The sequence below is a fragment of the Notothenia rossii genome (assembly GCF_949606895.1).
Source record: "Notothenia rossii genome assembly, chromosome: 8".
Taxonomy (NCBI): Eukaryota; Metazoa; Chordata; class Actinopteri; order Perciformes; family Nototheniidae; genus Notothenia; species Notothenia rossii.
Window position 1 is genome coordinate 18,601,957 of NC_136906.1, and position 20,928 is coordinate 18,622,884.

The 20,928-nt window shown below is 38.9% G+C and overlaps 3 protein-coding genes across 3 annotated transcripts; 1 reads left to right on the forward strand and 2 right to left on the reverse strand.

Moving 5' to 3' along the window:
- Nucleotides 1–942: 942 nt before the first annotated feature.
- Nucleotides 943–8,223, reverse strand: tmed1a (transmembrane p24 trafficking protein 1a). Its single transcript, XM_079641962.1, has 4 exons — nt 7,839–8,223; nt 6,365–6,462; nt 5,454–5,640; nt 943–4,913 (listed from the first exon to the last, which is right to left on the reverse strand). Exons 1-4 carry the CDS (start codon nt 8,025–8,027, stop codon nt 4,695–4,697), a joined length of 693 nt encoding a protein of 230 aa, XP_079498088.1. The 5' UTR covers nt 8,028–8,223; the 3' UTR covers nt 943–4,694.
- A 745-nt stretch (nt 8,224–8,968) lies between these two features.
- tnfsf14 (TNF superfamily member 14) lies at nt 8,969–11,890 on the forward strand. The gene is made up of 4 exons (XM_079645661.1): nt 8,969–9,368; nt 10,727–10,760; nt 10,849–10,923; nt 11,113–11,890. The coding sequence occupies exons 1-4, from the start codon at nt 9,171–9,173 to the stop codon at nt 11,493–11,495; spliced, it is 690 nt and encodes a 229-aa protein (XP_079501787.1). The 5' UTR covers nt 8,969–9,170; the 3' UTR covers nt 11,496–11,890.
- Nucleotides 11,891–14,579: 2,689 nt separating this feature from the next.
- Nucleotides 14,580–17,503, reverse strand: LOC307016789 (uncharacterized protein). Its single transcript, XM_079646118.1, has 4 exons — nt 17,263–17,503; nt 16,555–16,614; nt 16,035–16,089; nt 14,580–15,864 (listed from the first exon to the last, which is right to left on the reverse strand). Exons 1-4 carry the CDS (start codon nt 17,377–17,379, stop codon nt 15,506–15,508), a joined length of 591 nt encoding a protein of 196 aa, XP_079502244.1. The 5' UTR covers nt 17,380–17,503; the 3' UTR covers nt 14,580–15,505.
- Nucleotides 17,504–20,928: the final 3,425 nt, after the last annotated feature.

Here is a 20,928-nt window from a genome sequence, read left to right on the forward strand (position 1 = left end):
AATTGTCAAAAACTTTATTTGTGTATAACTCCATTTTTTTTTTTGACTGCATTTGTAACATTATGTCACTAACGGCATCATCCTCTGTCTTCCAAGAGTCACAGGCATGGTTTGTCATTTCTCAAGCTCAACAAGTTGTCCCATCTCAACATTTATTATTATTATATATCTTGGAATGATTCCTCCTCTCACTCTGTTTCTCCCTCATTCTCCCTCTGTTTTCTCTGTCGGGTTGTTTTGGTTTCTCCACTGTCTCTTTGTGAGCGCGTCTCACTCCTTGTTGTATCTTCTCTCCCCGTTGCAGCCGAAGACCTCCCGGGGCTCCTTCTCACCGGCCCACCATTATCCGCCCTGCTGAGCCCTCCCTGCTAGACTAGAGCTGTGGCCAAGTGTGTGTTTGTGTGTGGGTGTGTCAATTTGCACACTGAAGGGCGGGGGCTCGAGGGGAGGGGCTGACTCATAGCGGTGCATAATGTGTGTCGTCAAGCCGTGCAAATATGTCTCTTCAAGCAATGTAAAAAAGCTGCTAATACCATCTTTATCCGTGCACATGAAAGACAGAAATCCCTTTACCACTTGAATATTACTTTTGACTGCTGTGGAAATAGTGTTAAATGAAGCCCAGCTGACCTGTGGGATGCATTTAGCTTTAGTAGTTAGGAGATGATGTATCAAATTCAACTTCAGAGCTTATTTTTACTACAATAACTGGTTTATTTCTTCTGACGAGGTTCCCAGCAGAAGCTCATTAAGTAACTTATTAACTGTTAAACGCTGGCTTTCTTCTCCCCTCCCTCAGCATTTTAGATTGGAAACGCCTATCTCTAGATCTCTGTGTATTATTCACATTAACCTGTTGTTAATGTTGGACTGGGTTTTCATTCCTAACTGATTCCTACTGAAAACAAGTTTATTTTCACTGTTGTTATTTTGGTGGTGCAGATTGCATTTCCCCTTCGCCTCTTTTTGTTATTATATTTGAGTGACGTTTTTATGACCATCAGAAAAGTAGCTTTAAAAAAATGAAATCACAGAAAAGCAAAGCATGAAATGGGGCCGGGTTGTGTGAGAGTAGCTTCAGCCCCCCCCCCCCTCTGTGATTTACTTTTACTTCCACAATGAAAAGATGTCAGATTGACCGTTATAATCCAAGCACTTCTAGCCATGTAGCCTTACAACAAACCTCTCATTACAGGATGTTGTAGTCCGTTACCAGAACACTATGCACGGAAACGCAGGAGAGAGACGTACAGGCTGAAGGCCGTCTGCACTTTGTGAGATGCTTTTCTCTCCAGTAATTCTACCTTTTTAAAGCCTTGAATTATAATCCCTTTAAATCTCAGTTGAACCCCCAATGAGACCTTCAGCCTTCAGGGTAGACTTTGTTCATTCCTGGATTAACTGATTTATATAGAGCAGAGCACACAGAACAGCTTCCTCTCAGAGAGGATCAAACTCAGAGAAGCGGTGGGGTGTGTAGTACCAGGACGTGATTTAGAGAATAAAGATGGTATTAAGCATTTAGGGGCTGGCACATCTCTTTCCGGGCTTAGCTGTCAAGAACATTTATTATTGCGATCAGTTCTGCTTCCATGCATTAAAGCATTGTATATAGCTGGCCTATACTGGGGAGTTAGCACTTGTATTTCATTTAATCGCAGAGCTGATAACAAAAACATGCTTGTAATTCTTATCAAATCCCAAACTGTTAAAATGCAACTGTAGTGCTTTAAAGGAAGCACTAATAAATTAGGCATGGCTGTTGGTAAAAAGAGATCTGTCATCTCCTGATGCATTATTTATAACCTGGGCATTGTCTTTTTAATTTGATGTTTTTAGTTGCAATTGTATCAGCTCTGCACAACTCGGCTCCCCAGCTTCTCCTGGTCTTTTATTCAGGGTTCTGCTACAGGGATTAGCTGTGTAAATGCGTTGTATGTGGGGTGGGGTGGGGTGGGGGGCACCTGGGGTTGGACACACAGCTGCGATTATTTGCGAATGAATTATCTATTAATTGCATTTTGAGTTTTTGATCCTTTTAAAAACAAATGTAGGTGGTCAAGCTGGGAGTGACGTTGGGCTACTAGGATGTTTTCTGTTTTAGGTCTGATCAGTAGTAGTGGTGGTGGTGGTGGTGGGAGTTTTGGAGAATGAGGGCACACTCTGTCGACAGCAGCTGTAGCTATCCAACCTAACCTAACATGACATCAAAACTGTAAATTGAATCCTAAATATAGACCCTGAGACAGAGTGTGCTTTTTCTTCTTCCTGTATCTCTTGACAGGTCTGGCTTTCAGTGACAGTGCCCAAAGGAGGAAAACAGGCTTGTAAAACAGACCAAAATCTATAAATTGAAAACTCTTCACATGACATCTTCCAAAAAAAAACACTTAGTTCATGTGATAAAACTTCCTATTGGCCAAAGTCTGTTGAAGCCCCCTTTGTGCCTGTCACATCAGCCTGCCCTTGGGAAGCCCAGACTGTAATGCCCTGTAATACATCAGGGTGTAGTAATACGGCCTTCCTTCCCAATGGATGTGCCCTGCCTCCCTTTTCCTCCCCCCTCCCCCTGTCTGTATCTGGTGGAAGGGGATGGAAACCAACCTGTACAAATCTCCTGTTTCTTTTTGTTTTGCAAACCCTTGTCAAGTGCCTCTGTAGCAATTAATTGATTTGAATAAACATGAACTGATTTTAGGATGCAGAGTCAATAAAGAGGTGTTGTGTACAATAAAGGGACTGGCTCTGGTGGTTGGTGTCTCCTTTTGTCTCGTGTGATCCACTTCCTCTTCTCTCTCTCTCTCTCTAGTGGCACTCCTGGTTTTCCTTTCATAACTTGCCCCTCTCTCTCTACATCCAGACCATTAAAGACTGACATAAGACCGCAAGCGTTACTATAGCAACCTTTTTACGAACAAAAAAATCCAACCATGCCATTTTTACAGCTATTATTTGTAACCCTGCGTATACAAGGAATTCACTTCCTTCTCTAAGTGTTTTGTTTTTACAGCATTCAGTCAACTTAAATTGAATTTGTCTTTTTAGAAAAATTCACTTTAGTGTGAATGACAGTTTTCATTTAATTGATTGTATAACAATAAAACCCAAGCAACTTCCAAGTGGGTGGGAATATATTACATTTACCTCAAATTATTCGGGGAAAAAAATGCTGTTACGATGTTTTCAGACATCTTTCAATACAGTTTCCTGTTTAATCTTCTCCAATGTGACCCGGTACAAAAGGTCAGCAGTCATTTTGATAATGCCCTTTCCTTTGCCCCCAGCATTAATTTAGAAATCCAGGTTAATGTGTCTGGTCATATCTTCCGATAACTCTGGAGGGTGATCTCTCTAATCCCTCTGGCTAACAGTGCCTCCTCACAAATGCCGTTGATGTTCCAGAGACTGGACCCTGCAGTATTACCTGTCACAGTGCATGTCACCAGGTTATGAGATTAATGTTGGCTGATTGTTCCTGAACAGGCGCCCGGCTCCCCGTCGAAACCAGTGGTGACATTGCCTGGCCGGAAGTGGAAATGAAATGACCGCCATGACAACAGCAGCACTACAGAAGAACTACATATCTCATTTTCAACTAACATAAAAAGAAAAGCCCAGACAAAGCTGTTAAGGGTCTAAATAAATAATTTCAGGAGACATACATTTATAATTGGTATTCAAGAAATGTTTAAAATAGTTCTGAGCACTAAACTGATGGTCAGAGCCAGGTGATAAGAGTGTCAAATCTAATATAACACAAATCTAATCAGATATTTTTAGTTACCTATCTCCCAGAAGACAGCCAATTATTTATTTGAACATAAATTGTAACTTGAGGCCTACAGCATAAACGGAACACTATAAATGACCATATTTAGTTCCAAGTCACAAAGACATTTTTCTTTTCTTGTATCATGTTTGTTTTATCACAAAGTAAAATGAATTTCAAGCGGTTGAGCGAGACCACTGAATGTTTTATGACAGGAAATGTTAAAAATGAAGCTGAGCAGTCCCAAGAAGTATCAACACAGTGTGTAATATAGTCATTGAAATGCACAATAAATATTGCATTATGTTTGTTTTTTTCAGTCAGTGTAATTGCAACCAAATGACTGCAATGCATCCAAATGATAGCAAGGAACTAAATGTTTTCCTCAGTTTTCTCGCAATCGACATGACATAAATATTTTACCTCCAAATGGAGGAACTGATCAGGGAGATTGACTGCTTCTTTTGAATGTGTGCATTGCTTTTTATCACAGTATCACAGTAAAGATGTTATATATAGGCCTGAGAAAGAAAATGTAGGCTACAAATAGTAGTTGAGGTTTCTACTGTTATTTTGTTTGTACAATAAAACATAGATTAGAGTATGACATGTCCATGTGAATTGTAGTCTGAAATTCAATAAAACTACCATATAGTGAGAACAGTGTTTTCTAGCTCACCAATGACAAGTATCTGTGTGTTTGTGTATTTATGTTTCTTTTATGTAGGTATACGTATGCCTTTGTGTTTCTGTTTGAATATTACAGTACTATAAGTGTGTTTCCTTGTGACTGGAATTCAGAGTTTCACAAAACATCAATGATGAAGCAGTTTCCCAAACGCGTGTACCCTCCCTTTAAATTCAGCTCATGTCAGATAAGGTCTTGGGGTCAAACTTTGCACTGTGAGCCTCAGCTTTGCTGCGGCTATGTGCACACCCGCTTGGTGTCATCAAACAGGCGTTTCAGAGTGTAAATCTGAGTGACAGCGACAAAGAGCATGACCAGCAGGCTGAGGCAGGACCAGAAGGACACCCTCCACAGGTTGTCCTCCAGCAGGTAACGGTCCCTCGCCTCTAGGGCCCGCAGCACAGCCAGGATCTGACGGCTCCTCTCCAGGTGCTGGTACACAGAGTCCATCTGAGCCTGGGACAGGAGGAACAGAGGATAAGGGGGAGGACGTCAGTGCCTCTGTGTGGACTTAAAACAGAATAACATCTAATAATTCAAGTGATGTCTGAAGAGGTATAACACCACTGAGAGGCAATTCAGAAACAAATACTGTGATCCATCTGAGATAAAAAACATATCTTCGGTGTTTATAATCAAGAATAGATTAACAGATGTTTTGCTAGGATAATCTTTCTTCAGATGTTTTTATCTAGACGGGGGAAAGGTGTTGCCAGGATCTTTTTTGTATCAGTTGTGGAAATCATCATTTTGGTCACAAGAGGCTGAAATGCACCCCCATGTTCTTACCTGGACTCAAATACATTGTTATATATGTATTGTTTTTTGTATTACAGTTGAGCATTTCTAAAACACCTGTAACTTCCTTTTCACCTGCTTCACACTTTTCAAAAATAAGGAATTGAAAAGAAAATGTAAGTTTATATCAGATTTTTTCCTGAATTGCCTTTCAGAGCTTCTGAAGCACATGCATAGCTTTTTGTTTTTCTTTCTCACCCTGATGTCCTCCATGTTGTACTCCCCCATGCTCTCTGTTATGGCCATGTTCTCCCACTCATTTGAGCCTCCAACTGAACTGCTCTCACTGTTAATGTTCACCTCAAAGAACACCATCTTCTCTGAGAGTTTACTGAAGCTGTTGTCGAAACACAACCGGTAGTCTCCATCCTCTGTGGAATCCACCCTGAAGGAAACAAAAAGGTGTACATTTGGAAAGTGACATTTGCTCAGTCTCAACAATATCAGAGTTTCAAGGTCCCCTATTTTACTGTTTTTCCTCAATATATTATAGGTCTCAGTTATATACAAAACATATCTTTGGCTCCAAATACCAAACAGATCATGGATTGTAGCATCCCATAAACCCCTCTGTTTCAGCCCTGTTTCAAAAGTGTTGATTCTCTGTCTGTTACTTTAGATGAAAATAAGGAGCCACTCCTCACGCTTTTCTGCCAGATATTTGGTTAAAAATAACACAATGGTGCTCTAGGAGGAGATTCAGGTGATAAGGTGGGTGGGGGTGTTACCTTGGCTGGTTATTGGCTAATGGTTACACAAGCTAAAAAATCGATATGACATCATAAAGTGGCCAAAATCTGATCAGCTCATTTTCAGACAGGTTTTTAATATAAATGAATCAGGACAAAAAGTGAGAGAATCTTTTTTCCTGAAGCTCTCAGAATCTCTTTACACAGAAGAGACACATGTTTGTGTATAAAATACATGAAAAAGTGGATGTTGGATAATAGATTACCTTTAAACTATTTGCTTTAATACCAAAAATAGTAGGAAATCAAGTCATCTTTTTTATGAATTTGGCAAAATTAACTCTTGATTGAAAGATTACTATAGGGATTGAACATCATATCAAAGGCAAGTGGTTGTTTGAGAGCATTTAAGTTACCCACATGTGAATGCCATCAGACCTCCTGAAGTCAGACACCAGCCGGTATCCGGTGGGGGAGATGAGGGCAAAGCCGACATCCAGCCCTGACCCGGCTATCACCTTTGAAAGAAACAGTGGAGGTTGAGCTCAGCCATGCAGCACAGCTTTTCATCACACTAGCTGAGGAACTGCAATGTTATATTCAAATGGGGGCCTCGTTGTACACTGAGCAACAACAAAGCTCACGTTATGCCACACTGATGGACTGTTGAGGTATTTGTGTAGGCAAATCCTCTTTTTTGCAGCCTACCACTGCCTGCTTTTTTACCTCTAGTTAAAAAGAGCTCATACCAAGTTCAAAGGTCCTGACAGGGATTCATTGTTTTGGCTTCAAAATATTGTAAATTATGTCATATCACAGCGCCGTATCATGCACCAATGACTGTAAGACTATTTTCCACCAGGCACCAAAGCAAATTCCTTATATGTGTAAACGTACCTGGCAATAAAGTTGATTCGGATTCTGATGTTAGGCATTTAGTTGTAACTGTAGATTGAATGTTTATTAAAAAAAAATTTTTTTTAAATCAACAGTAACAAGGAATGGGCGGTGGTGGCGAAGTCGATAGGGACTTGGCTTGGCAACTGGAAGGTCACCAGTTCAAGTCCCGGCAAGACCAAGTGCTACCGAGGTGTCCCTGAGCAAGGCACCGTTCCCTACACTGCTCCCCGGGCGCCGTTCAAAATGGCAGCACACTGCTCCTAACACTAGGATGGGTCAAATGCAGAGAAACAATTTCCCCACGGGGATTAATAAAGTATATCAATATATATATATATATATATATATATATATATATATATATATATATATATATATATATATATATATGTATAAAGGGCAGCAGAATGTTAAAAAGAGCTCAACATCAACACTGTGTGAACTCTTCAGGTGAAGATAATTCTGACAGGCCTGGCACTTTACACCACTACAGTCCTGCAGCTGAAGAGGGTGCAGCAGTGGTATGATGACTGTGGTGTGAAGCAACATAAAGGTCAGGGCCCTAAAATGACTGAGGTCATAACATGAGGACATCTTTACTATGAAGCCATGTTTAGTATGTTCAACAGATGCAACCCTCGCTTACACATATTTGTATACGGCATTTTAAATCTTATTATTGTGGCTATATATTTATCATGTAAAAGCATGTATGTGCTTGTTCAGGAGGCCTGTTTTCTGTAGTGTGTGGAGAGGCAGGGGCATCCTTCTGACTTTTCTACCTCTTCACCTCTTCCTTATCTGTCTTCAACAACAGCAGCAGCTATTTCTTATCTCTCTGCATTCAAGATCAAAGTCCAAGGCTTCTTCGCTTGTTGTTCAGGAAGACATTATTCACACACTTTAATAAAGCTATTCAAAACTTAACATACAACATTGTACCACCACTGTGCCAGACACAATGGCAGGAAGATAGAGAGGATATTATATTTACCTGGTATCCAACTTCCATGCTGTCGCTCCTTGCTGTTGTTTGGTAAAAACACTCTGTGCTACCAGCAGATAATAGAAATGTGAACTGCATGTCTTTGTTTGGCCCAAAACCCAAAGTTAAATCTACAGTCAGAATCAAACTTGTCAGCAAACAGAGGCCTGCAGACATCATCCTCCACTCACAGCCCATAGTCTATTAAATCCAGGTTCACCAACTCCACACATGTAAAATAAAGCCACTTTACTGTAGATGTTCTGACTATCATACTCCCATAGTTGGAAAAAAGCCTCTCAGTAAAGTTCCTTGGTCGGAGCTGAACGAGTGGAGCCACTATCTGTGTCGCTTTGCAGTCTGGAGTGACTGCATGCAAAACGGAGATGGAGTGACAAGGTGCAGTACACTACACTAAACACCACACACACTATAAGAGTGCATGGTGTGCTTGGAGCATGGTGATGCCTGGAGTATGAAGGCCTGTACTATTAGAGAAGGTCAAAATGTAATACTTGTTGTACTGAATTCCGTTTGACCCCTAACAATCTCTACATTATTTGTGTTTCTTTTAACAAACGTTGTACTTGTGTATTTATGTAGGTTGTACACTTGTCTTGTCCTCCTATATTCTGTAGAGGGAGCCATGAGTATAAAAAGAGGAAAAGCTGACCACACCATTTTAACATCACTGAAGCCTTGAGAATAATTTTGTATGGGTAAGCAAACAATTCGCAGATAATTGAGTATGATGCAATTCACATTCTCATACTTAATCTAAAAAGAAAAGAAGATAAGAAAAGAAAAAGAGAAACCACTCCAAAAAACGAAGCCCTTGTTGAGTTCATGTAGGCCTTGTAACTGATTCACCAGCACTTAGTCCTACTATGATTTTGCTTGAATTGAATTTATCTGCACTTTCCTTTTTTTTCGGAGTTTGATTCTTTATGGTTTTTGTACATATTTTAAGTCGCTTTGGATAAAAGCGTCAGCTAAAAGAAATGTAATGTAATCTAATCTAAGAGTCATACATGGTCTACTCTAAACCTTCCCCGACTGTCTGAGTCTGATGGTGGTATTTAAAATATTGTTTCTCTTTGTACATGCTTATGCCTAAAAACTATTCTGCAACCTCTGCAACAAGGCAAAGGTTTTTCTTTGTTCTGACTGCAAATGAGCCTCTCCATTTTAACCAACCAAAAGTGAGCCCACCCATTTAGCTCTCTTTCACCTCTCTCTGTCTCTCAAGTTTAAGACTCTTTGAAGCAACACCCTCTGACAACTTCTAGGGGACATTTCCACACGGAAGCGTCTTTCAGTCACAGAGTGAGCACTGTAGGTATGTCCACGGCTGGATATCCCTCTGTGTATGCGGTGGACACCCATGCCACTCGGCCTCCAGTGCCACCCAGGCTGAGCCAGAAGGGGCGACGGGGCGACGGGGTGCAGAACCTGCTGATCCTGCTGGTGAGCCTGGCCTTGTGCGGGATGGCCATCGAAGCCTGCTTCATCTACCGCCTCTACCAACCTGCTAAAACTGTGAGTATCAACGCCATCTCTGAGTCCAAATCCCTCTGAATATGTCTTTAATATCTCATTCAGCTTCAACACCTTTTTATACTTTCAGTTTTCTCTGACTTGCTCTCCGTCAGCCTTAAACCGGTTTTGTTGGGTTTTTGTCAATAACACAAAACAACTTTGAAACTTCTTGATTTTCTTGAAATACTTCCGTATATTTGCATTCTAGTTTTTTTAAGCACACATTGAATTACTTGAATGAATTGAATATGAATGGACACTTTTAAGGCTAAAAATGTTTTTAAAGCATTACAAAATACAAAACTTTACATAAAACGGCATCATAAAATATCATAATCAATCAATCAAAGTTTATTTAAATAACCAAATATCACAAATAGTATGTTTGTCACTTTACAGTTTGTACAATAGAAAACAAAAACCTAAAGATACACTCTTCATGTGTTAATGACGAGAAAGTGCGACTTTCAGACATTGGGAGTTTTATCAATTAAGTAGGACGATCACCATCGTTCACAGCTTTTTTTTATTTATAAATGCATGCCGCAGAGTCACATGCATAGGAAACCGCCTGCTTTGGTCTCATAGGCCTGCCATAACCAAAGTGGAAACTTCCACCCTTCCAATAGTCAATTTCTGATTAAATATATTCCCATAGTGTCATGATGGAGTTATGGCGAGATTTTTTGTTTCTATACAAACATTTTCCTTTAACAATAGTTGAGTGTAGGGCTCTCATAAATAGTGAATTGAAGGACTGTCATGATAGAAACAGAACTGACCTTTCCTCCAATCATATGAATGATGATTTTTTTTCTCCCTAAACTGCTGACTGTGAAATAATTTCACTATTATGGGGAAGAGAGTAAAGATGGAGAAGTCCGGTTCAGTTATGAGAAAAACATTGACGTCCATGCTTGACAGGGGCATGCGGTCTTGATGTCCCGTGATGGTGGTTAGTATGTGTTTTAACTGAGTGGCTCAGTTTCCTGTCCTCGTCTTAAGACCTGCTTGTGGGCAGCGAGCATGTGAGCATGGCAAATATTTTTTTGCATTAAATCAGTAGTGGTTAGAGATTATAAGGCGTAACATGGGACAGTGGAAAAGAAGTGGTCTACTTCCTGTAGCATGATTGTGGTCTATTTTACCAGAAATACAGACCTGTCCTACCTTGCTATGCGGAAAGACAACAACATACAAACACGAAAAGGAACCCTTTAACAAAATTCAAAATTCATGCTTCAGCGAGATAGCCGTTTTTCTCAATGTATTATCACAACAGTGATTGCATCTGCTCACAATAGAGAGCAAGTATGCACACACAACTGAGAGGTAACACATTTGTATTTACATTGCAGAAGACCTCAGCATCGTTCTCTAGGCAGATCGCAGGTATGTTTTAGCACTTGTACCTCAACAGAGAGATCTCACTACAGTAACTTAATTCGCATGAGTGACATTATGTATTTTCCTCGCACAGGTACAGACGATACCTCTACTACTGAAATTCCCATTCTTGTCATTCCTCCTTCCAAACCGGTTGCACATCTGACAGGTGAGACCAGTGTGGATTTTGCAATTTATAAACAAGGCAGAAGAAAGATGCATATTTTCTCAGAGCTTTTGAATTTCAAAATGTATTCATAGTTTCAAACCACTTGTTTAAAATAATCGATACATTTGAAGGACATTATATAAATCACATAAAGAATCAGATTTCACGTTGTTGCTGTTTTTTACTCAGATGGATTAGATGCAGTCCATGGAAAGACTATCATGGCATGGAGCATGGAGGCAGACCCTCTTCTGCATGAAATGGACTACAGAAACATGAGTCTAATCATTCAGAAAGAGGGGTATTACTATGTCTATTCCAAGGTTTCATTCTTCAACACTGATCATTTTAACCATTCTATTCATCGGAATACCGAACGGTATGCTGGGAAAAGTATTCCCCTCCTGTTGTCGAATCAAAACGAGAAGCTCAAGACAAGAAGATCCAACAGTTATCTCGGTGGAGTTTTTCACCTCACCAAAAATGACGCCATTTATGTAGAAGTGAGAAATACCCAAAATGTTGTGAAACACAAACCCATTGAGAATGTCTTCGGTGCATACATGATATAAATATCACATTGATATTTCACCATGGATTAAGGATTCTCTTTGTAAGGAAATAGAAGGTCGATAACAGAAAGATTTATTTGCCTTATGATTGTTACAAGGGTCAGGACTGTGCTGGTTTCCTCACTGGGGGTTGAAGCTGTTTTATTTTTATGCGTGAATATGATTCAAAATTATTTTCTTATCAGAGATTTTTGATATGCTTATGTTATGCTTATTTTATCCTTACTTTAAATGTAATCGTCTGAATGTTAACAAACGACTTGGACGTCATAGATAAAAAAATAAAAAAATAAAACATTAAAACATTTTAAAGTGTTACTGTTGTTCTTATTTTTCCTGGATATAAATGTAGTGTATTTGTCAAGTTAATACTGAAATAAAAGAAATAGAAACTATCTCCTGAAATGATTTCCGTTCTTGCTGTAACATAATGTACACTATTTATTCATCCCTTCAGTGGTTATATGATTGATGATTTCTTGCAATTATTTATACAACAATAAAGACATAATGATTTAAAATGTTTTGAGCCTTACCAAGGCCATCATGTAGCGAGCTGAACTTCCTGTGGTGGAGCTTTGCTGTCTTTAGTAGCAACAGTTTCCCCCATTCAGTTCAACCACACGACTCATACTGTGGAGAAAGTATTTTTTTAAATAGCACAGTGACACATAACTGTGTCATCCACCTTCAACCAGAATGTGTTCATGCTGTAATAATGCTTCATTAGTCCAACATTATGACAGATATGACTGTGCTTGAGTTTAGCAGCTTGCAATGTACCTCATCTCTTATTTCAATCCAATAAGTAAAGTAAATGAAACAGAAACAACTAAGATACTAAGATATCCCTTGTGTTCGGAGTAACGCAGGCTCTAAACTACCCTCAAAGTTGAATCCTACATTCCCCTTGAAGATTTCAAAGGTTACCCAAGTGTTTGTGTATACTGTACTTCACTTTCAGATCAGCACACTTATCTAATGTAAGGTCAATGAGGATCCTTTTCATTTCATCACCATGGTTACAAGCATGCTGACATGCAAAAGGCTTCATCACTCTCGGAAGTTTTTTGTTTTTTTTCAATCTCTTTTTGTATCTCTCATACAGTTACGCATTCCCTTCAGCTGTGTCTGTTCGAAGAAGCTGCTCTTGAAACACCCACAGAGTTGTGTATTTGTAAACTGAAGCGGAAGTGGTAGTAGGGCCAGGTGGGGGGGGGGGGGGGGAATTTGGTAGGGTGAGGGGGAACAGATTGCCTGACTCACTTTCCAACCCCAGAACCTGTGTGTGTGTGTGTGTGTGTGTGTGTGTGTGTGTGTGTGTGTGTGTGTGTGTGTGTGTGTGTGTGTGTGTTTGTGTTTGTGTTTGTGTGTGTGTGTGTGTGTGTGTGTGTGTGTGTGTGTGTGTGTGTGTGTGTGTGTGTGTGTGTGTGTGTGTGGGTTAGGTGAACCCAAATACATTTCCCCTCAGGCATGTACAGTACAGTTTGGTTCTATTCGGTAATACACTTACTGTAGACTACTTACTGTGCTATAAAAATATTATCGGTCAAGTCATGGGTGGCCTCGGCTTGGACTTGTTGTACAGTCTCATTTCATTAATGCTTCTCAATGCTTGTGTGAGTGATTATATTCCAGTGCTGGCTGACCTGTGAGGGGTGAGAGCCTGTGTAGGACCAAAGGAGGGGGAGCTGCATCAGATGTGGTTGGGAATTAAGCAGTTTAGTTTTCTTTCATTTGGTCTAGACATGACTTTTAGTTAGAATGTGTGTGGGATGACATCACTCGTTATGTGCCTATGATCTCAAATTTATCATAACGAAGGTTTGTGGAATATCAATCTGTTAAGAAATCGTCAAAATGTTTCACAATTTGCTTGGAAAACCACCTCTACTTATCCGTAACATAAACGCCTTGTTTCCACACCGAACAATGTGTGATGCATAGAGCAACTTTTCTTGTGCTAGACAAAACTGAAAGGTGTTCAAGGTACACAGCAGAGCAAAACAGGTGAATACTGTCCCCTTGTGTTGGTCTGTAGATCAGAAATAAAACAGTAGGCTACTCTCCCTTTGGGTTCTTCCATTTTTTTTCTCCCTTTTTATTGTGGTGTTTCTGTTGGGGATTTCTTAGTCTGTAAAGCCCCCAGACACATGTGTAATTCTTTGATATGGGGCTGTATAAATAAAGGATTGAATTTGAAAATAATGCCAATTTTGATCAAGGTTAAAGTAAAGTTGTTGTATTTATGATGTTGTTCTCTATAAAAAAAAAATGATGGTTTTTACAGAAGCTGCCGCACAGTTATATGTGGATAGACAACTTTTCTACGTCTGCTTGAGCATCGGGCAGTGGAAAGCAAATGTGGGAACAAAGCAAACCCATGACAATTATTCTAATAAACAAGAAAGAGTGGGTGGTAAATGAGACTGTTATGTAAATGTAATTCAACATCTCAACTCCCCGGTAATCGAAAGCTCTGGTAGCAACAGCTAATACAGCTGTGGGACTCTTTTCTCAGATGAAAACCTCAGTAACTTGGAAAATGTGTCTTGGCACAGACTTGATGATCGTCATGTTCCATTGACATTTTGTGTATCTCTTTTGTTGTGATGTCTATCAGATATAATATTGGATGTTTGTTTGAGGCGTAATGTTTTTTTCTTTGCCAAGTTACCCGGCAATATTCTTCGACAGCACAAACATCCCTCTCTCTTATTGACTCATTACCTTTGGGTCCCACTCTTAACTAATGACCTCTCACTTTCACTTTATATCTGGGGTCTTGAAAATGAGTCACAGACAAAATCACTAAATCATCCTTGTGATTGTGTTTTGCTCATAGACTGTATGGACGTAGTGTCCGTGACGTCACCCATAGGATTATGCAGAGTTGCCGAGAAACCCGGTGTATCTGGGCCTTAATCCCGCCTGCTCCAAATAAGGGCAAAGAGGCGGAGCCGAGGCGGGACCTGCTGCCTCCTCGGTTTTGCTCCATGTTGGGGCGTTTAAACACATCAAGTTATAATTGACTTCTTTACATACAACAGTTTAATGAAAAAAAAATTTTATTAAAAAGTTTGCAGCAATTTAAGTACAGGGTTATGAAACGAATGTACACACACCTCCGGAGTGCAACCAGTTACATGTTGCATTAATAATACCTGCAAATCTATGACAAAACCGAGAAATTCTCTGAAACTTTCCCCATAAACCACTACCAGTCGTGATTTCACGTGTCATATTGTGTAAGTTTATTTTTGGTCTTTTCTGTTTTCATTTTTCAGATCATGAAAATAGAATGAAAAAGTACATAAAGGTGCTTCTTGTTTTTACATTACCAGGTACTACGTTAATTTCTTTCAACTACAGATTGTAAAATGGTATTTTTTTAAATACCATGTCGTAGTTTTTAAATGACAAAAGTTATCATGGCACTTCCAGGCCATGTGAAGTTTGTATTTGTTGTAGCTTTATTAGTTCAATTATTAACAACGAAAACAGTGTCATACATTCTAGTGACTCACTAACAATATATGCATGCCACACAAATGACATACTTAGCCACACAGTGACATACTGCTGAAAAGCCCAAGGAATTGTGTTAAATATAGAATATCGTATATATTTAAGGTCAAAACAATAAATAAATTCAACATAAATATATAATAGTTCAAAACATATCAAGAAATAAAAATCAGCAAGTCGCAAATAAAAGCAAAGGGGGGAGACAATGAAGTAGATAAAAACTCCTTCACTGACTAAACATTTCCTCCTTGATCACTGCTATTGGTAAAGCAATGACAATTATGCTTCATGGTCTAATCTATTAAATTACAAAAATACAAATGGTATACTTCATATTCTTTCTATCGTAACAGAGCTGAGTTTGGGTCTGGTGATACAAAAGCAAAGACAGAAGTCAGTGTTGTAACAAGAGAAGAGTACATTCTGCCAGCTGTGCAGGTCCTACGCCTCGATAGATTGATATATGACTAGAATATATCGATCTAATTCCTCGGAAAAAACACGATATCCAGGTGGGTATCAAATTCGTTTTCCTTAATGATTTCATCCTCGTTTGGCCGTATGATGGTGACCTCCAGGCTGTCGTTTGCATTGAGCTCCTCCACCTTCCCGAGCAGGCCGGTGCTGCAGGTGTTAGTGTTGATACGGCCAGACAGGATGACTGTGTCCTTTGAATTCAGACGGACTGTGTACGGCGATCCTATTGTACGATTGCATGAAGACAGTGTCACCTGAAGATTTATTAAGAAATATCCATCCTTCTTTATTTTCAGAACTGTTCCTCCATCTGAAACCAGGATTTGATCTTGATTCTTTGTTGCCCATGTGATTTTCCTGTCGGCTGTGGGTGTCAGAAAGGAAATGCTGTCAATCGTGATGAAACTACATGAGATGCAGTCATGTCTGCAGCAATTACATAATTTCCAACAGCTTGTGAATGACTCATTTTGTACAAACTTGTCATAAAGCTTGTTTTGTACAAACATGAGCTGGGTATGGAAATAGCCTTACCTTCAGTAGCCTTAAAGCTGAGCATTTCAACTTTTCCCATGAGCTCAGAGGGGGCCTGTTGAAAGGAAAGGGATCCATTATTCTCAAAATAGTACAATTACGAAATATGCTAACAGTGCTCCTAAAGTGATCAACCAATTACAGAAATAAAATTGATGTGTGTGTTGATGAGACTACCCCCATCTTAACAGCGAGAAGACATTAGACAGCATGCTCTATCTTCAAAAGTAAATTAAAGAGACAGTTTATTTAGTGGCATTTCCCCGAATGTTGTAAAGACGTCACTCTGCTTCCTCCAAGAAGTGAGGAGAGTGGTTAGACTGCATGACAAAAGCACCTCAAGTAGAAACAGTATTTGATAGAACAGACTGCTCTGCAAGATGTGTGTTTCTGAAATTAAGTAATGCAAACCCGAAAAGCAATAGAATTACATTTTGATTGACAATAACGTGTGTTTTCAGATGGTAGGAATATTCAGTTGAAAGGAGAGGTATAAACTCTGAAGCTGCAGTTGCCTTACCGAGGGCGTAATATTAGCCTGGAATTGCATGGCTGGAGTTGCAGTGCTACTGCTCAAAGCCTGGAAGAGAGAACAGAAACACAAAAGATGCTCATAAATAATAAATAAAACAGCTCTAATTGTTGCAAAGAATAATGAAAAACTAAAGTGCCTTTAAATCAAGGTCAACCCACCTTGAGGGCACAAAAACAGGCTCTTTAAATTACATTGTTGAGTGCTTAATCAAATGCAGAGTTCATAAAAGCATTAAACTGTCAATTGTTTACTCTAAACAATAACAGTAAATAGAGTTGCTTTGATAGCTACCACCAGGATGCTATCTAAGAACTATGCTCCACGACGGCTGTATTTGTGGTGTTGTTCTGATTAATATCTGAGATTGACGTAGAGCAAACATTTTTATCTGAACATTATACAAAGCTTCCAGTGTTTAGGGGAAAGGATTTTGGGTATTCGTAACCAGCTGCAGACCACAAGCAGGGGTGTCTTTCTCACCAGCTGCTACGACCAAGACCACAAGAAAGTACAGCTGCACTGCACAGGTGCTTTAACATACCAGAGGTGAACCTATGCTCTGTTAATTCACTCAAATGTAAAAGGCTTTGGTAAAACTAGTGTACTAGTTTGCAACGTAAAGTAACTCATCATTAATGCCGAATAGATACTGTCACATTAAGTCAATCTGGGGATATTTGAAAAAAGTCTCACCCGGCTGTGATGTCCTGCTGTGAAGAACAGGGTGATGAACACAACCTGGACGATGGAAAGGATGGTGATCCACAAAAGGAAGACATGAATGAGGGAATGCTGGGTAGTCTGTGGCATCGTCAGTCCGACGGCAGATCTCAGAGCGGCCTGAGCCTGGGGAGCGCAGGAAGAGAGATTTTAAGAGCTGACGACTGTGCAGGTCCGGAGTTTCCTCTGCTGTGCACCAGAGCAGTGTGTGTGGTTGCTTCCTGAGCTCAGAGTGTGCATGTGATAAGGACGTTTTGATGTCTGACAGTGTTCTGCTGTGCCCTGAGTATCTATAGAACACAGAGAAATCCAGATGGTACTTCCCCCTGTTTCTTACTGCAGGCAAACACAGGAGGCCCAGATTATTTTGTCATCTTGGGGCTGGCCCTTCACTCTTACTCACCACAATTCACTCAAAAATAAGGAACACAACTCACTACTAGGAGGAGAAGTAAGCAGTCAAGAACTTTTACATACGTTTTTTACGAAATGAATCATTCAGTTCCTTGTTTATGTTGAGACTTGTTGAGAGAAGAGGGTTTGGGTGGTGATCCTTTTTTAAATAGTTTTTCTGCCAACATTGAAATTCGCAGCCTTGCAGTTTTTTCTTCATGTAACCCCTTTCTCTTTGCATGTCTTTAGATTTAATAAAGTAGAATAATAGTATTTAACATACTCAGAATTCAGAATAAAATACAGAATGCCAGGAAGGGTTAATCAGACAACAAATAATAAAATGATAATACATTTGTTTTACTTTGATTTATTGAAGATTTCAAATAGTAATGCCTGATTTCGGCAATTTATTCCCCCGTTCCTTGTTTTCCATTAGTTATTTAGGAAAAGTCTTATAAGACCAGGAACTGGAGATAAATCATTGTGAAGTACACAAAAATAAACTATGATGAAGTGTATGAGAAACCACTTTTCAGAATCTATATGTATTGCAATTCTGTGGCAACATTACTAATGTAAAAGCTTTTGTATATTTCCAATTGACAATAGTTAATAATGTCACACAAATGTCAAAGTCAAATACGTGGGACTCACTAAATGTCATGTGTTGTTTCCTCGTTGCACTTCGAAAATTACCACCAGCCTCTGAATTCTGGTTGAGGTCAGTTCACCTGGTTTCACTTTTTATGTTTGTACTCTGCTTGGGGAAAGTTTCCTGGCTGAAAAACAGGATGGGCTTTAGTTCAGGTATGTGTCATCATCAGACTGAGTGTAGGAGGACAAAGTGACACCTACATTCAGTAGGGTACCTTTATGACTGGTGATGGTCAAGTAACACGGTTACAAACAACATGCCCAGACTTGTTACTGACTTTCACTGTAGATGAAGGCTGTGGAGAAGTAGGATTGTACTTTAGTGAACTACAAACAGAGCATATCACGTGAAGAGGATAGGAAAAAAAAAAAAAAAAGGAATTGCGTAGTCAGCAGTATAAAGTTGTGCACATTTGAAACATAGTGTACATTTGAAACATAGAGACTTTGATGACCAACATGACAAAAAGGAGAAAAGAAGGAAATGAGATTGTTTGAGCAATGTTTGTGGCTTAACCCTGCGTTTTCGAATGATGAAATACTACTCCCTGAAAAATGCTAAACCAAATGCCATAGCCCTGCATGAATCAGAGTTGTTTTCACTGGCATGGAGGAACCCTGGCATAATTACTCTTTCAAAATGAAATTTCATCTAGGATTATCTCGGATTGAGTCCGGAAGGATAATTGTGTTATGATCTACACCGGAAACCATGACTAGTTGCTAAGTAGAATGGAAAACCAGCTTGAGTTACTACGACAATAGCATGATTATTGTCTGACTGACTTGCATTAAACAAAACACATCATGGAAATATTTAAAATGTATAACAGTTAAAAATAATTGAATTTAAATTGAATTGAAATGAGCAGAGGAGGAACCACTGTGACTTTAGCCATTTTAGAGCCCTATTTCATTAACAACTGTTTTATACAACAGTATAATAACTTCCTCTGATTTACCAGCCGCTAAAAGTGGGTTTACAGCCATCTAGTGGACGTTAATAAACAAAACATGGAAAGAAAGAATAGAAGATGTGAGAGAAATAAGAATAATTACAATAGGCCACATGCTTTATCACTCTACTGTAAATGTAAAACTGTATTATCCTATGTATGTAAAACGGGTTCAATGTTTCAATTTCTACTATACCAGTGAGGGATTCCCCAAGTCACAGGTAGAAATGCAGCTGTGGTGAAGACACGTTTACAAAGATGATTTTATGTGTGATTAACAATAATAAAAAATACACAATATCATTCATTTTGAGAGGAACACCTCATCTCTCACCATTGGAAATAACACTATTATGTGTATCCAAAAACTGCAATGGAGAACGGAATACACATCCAGCGAAAAATTGAAAATAACCTGCAATAAATGAAAATGGACTTCCTTACACTCCTCCCTCTTTTTCTTTTCCGTTTGTCACTATCTTTTTCTGATTTGCAGGTTAGTGAAAATATCAATACACCTTTTATCAGTTGTACATCAACATCAAAAAGGGCCAAAAATACAACAATTTCACTACTTGTTTCAAGGAAAGAATGGACTTGTTTTTAAAGGACAAAAGAGACATCAAAGCTTATAATGTGTTAGGATCATTCTATATTTATTCCCCCAGTTTGAATTCTTAGTTTAATTGTTTGCCACTCTAATGTCACATGTCCTTTTCAATGTATTAGACATTTCATTATGGACCAATTATTCTCACAGTGGCAGAAAACTAAATCTATATTTTTCAGTTTTCTCTCTTTGGTTTAGATAAAAAATACAGTATCAAATATAATAGAAACTCTGAGAAAACAATATCTTTTTTTGTCTTATGCCATATTATCGAATATTAACAATAAGTTACAACAAATTGAATAATTGACCAAGAAAATTATTGATATTTGCAGCCGTAATTCATGTGTCAAACAGTGTTCACAGTTTCTGAATGTAGTAAAACATTGAGAAGCCGAAGCAGCGGTGCTTCTGTCTTTACACCAGGTGGCAGGACACCATGTCTTTTCAAACCTTCTTGCTGACATTCCAATACCAGAAGAAATTACTAGGAATTTGCCTTGCTGCGTATGTACTATATACACCAAGGGACATTCCTTGTATGTGTTAACCTACTTGGCAATAAACCTGTTTCTGATTCTGAAATTATTGTAAAAAAATTAAATGTAACTGCTCTGATGCAATACACTTAATTCTATAAATGTAATTCATTAATTTTACATACATATTTTAACAGAAAATAAAGGTATTTTTTCCAATAGCTTCCATGTATCCGGCAACTTTAATTTAACTTTAACCTTAATACCAAAATGTACCACTACACTAGACACACAGAACACACCTATTTTATGTGGGATTGTAATGTTTGTTCCGGTTTTTTTGAAAATATTTTTTTATGAAGAATCCATGATTCTTTGGACAAATAACTTCTATGTAATGTAAAGCTTACAGAGGACACACCTCCCTTCAGATTTAGTTTTGTCTTTCCTACATTTGTATATTTGTGCAGGGGTTTTCAAAATGGTTCTAACCTATGATTTCTAGGGTGTAAGAAAAATAGAGCACCCACACTTCATACATATG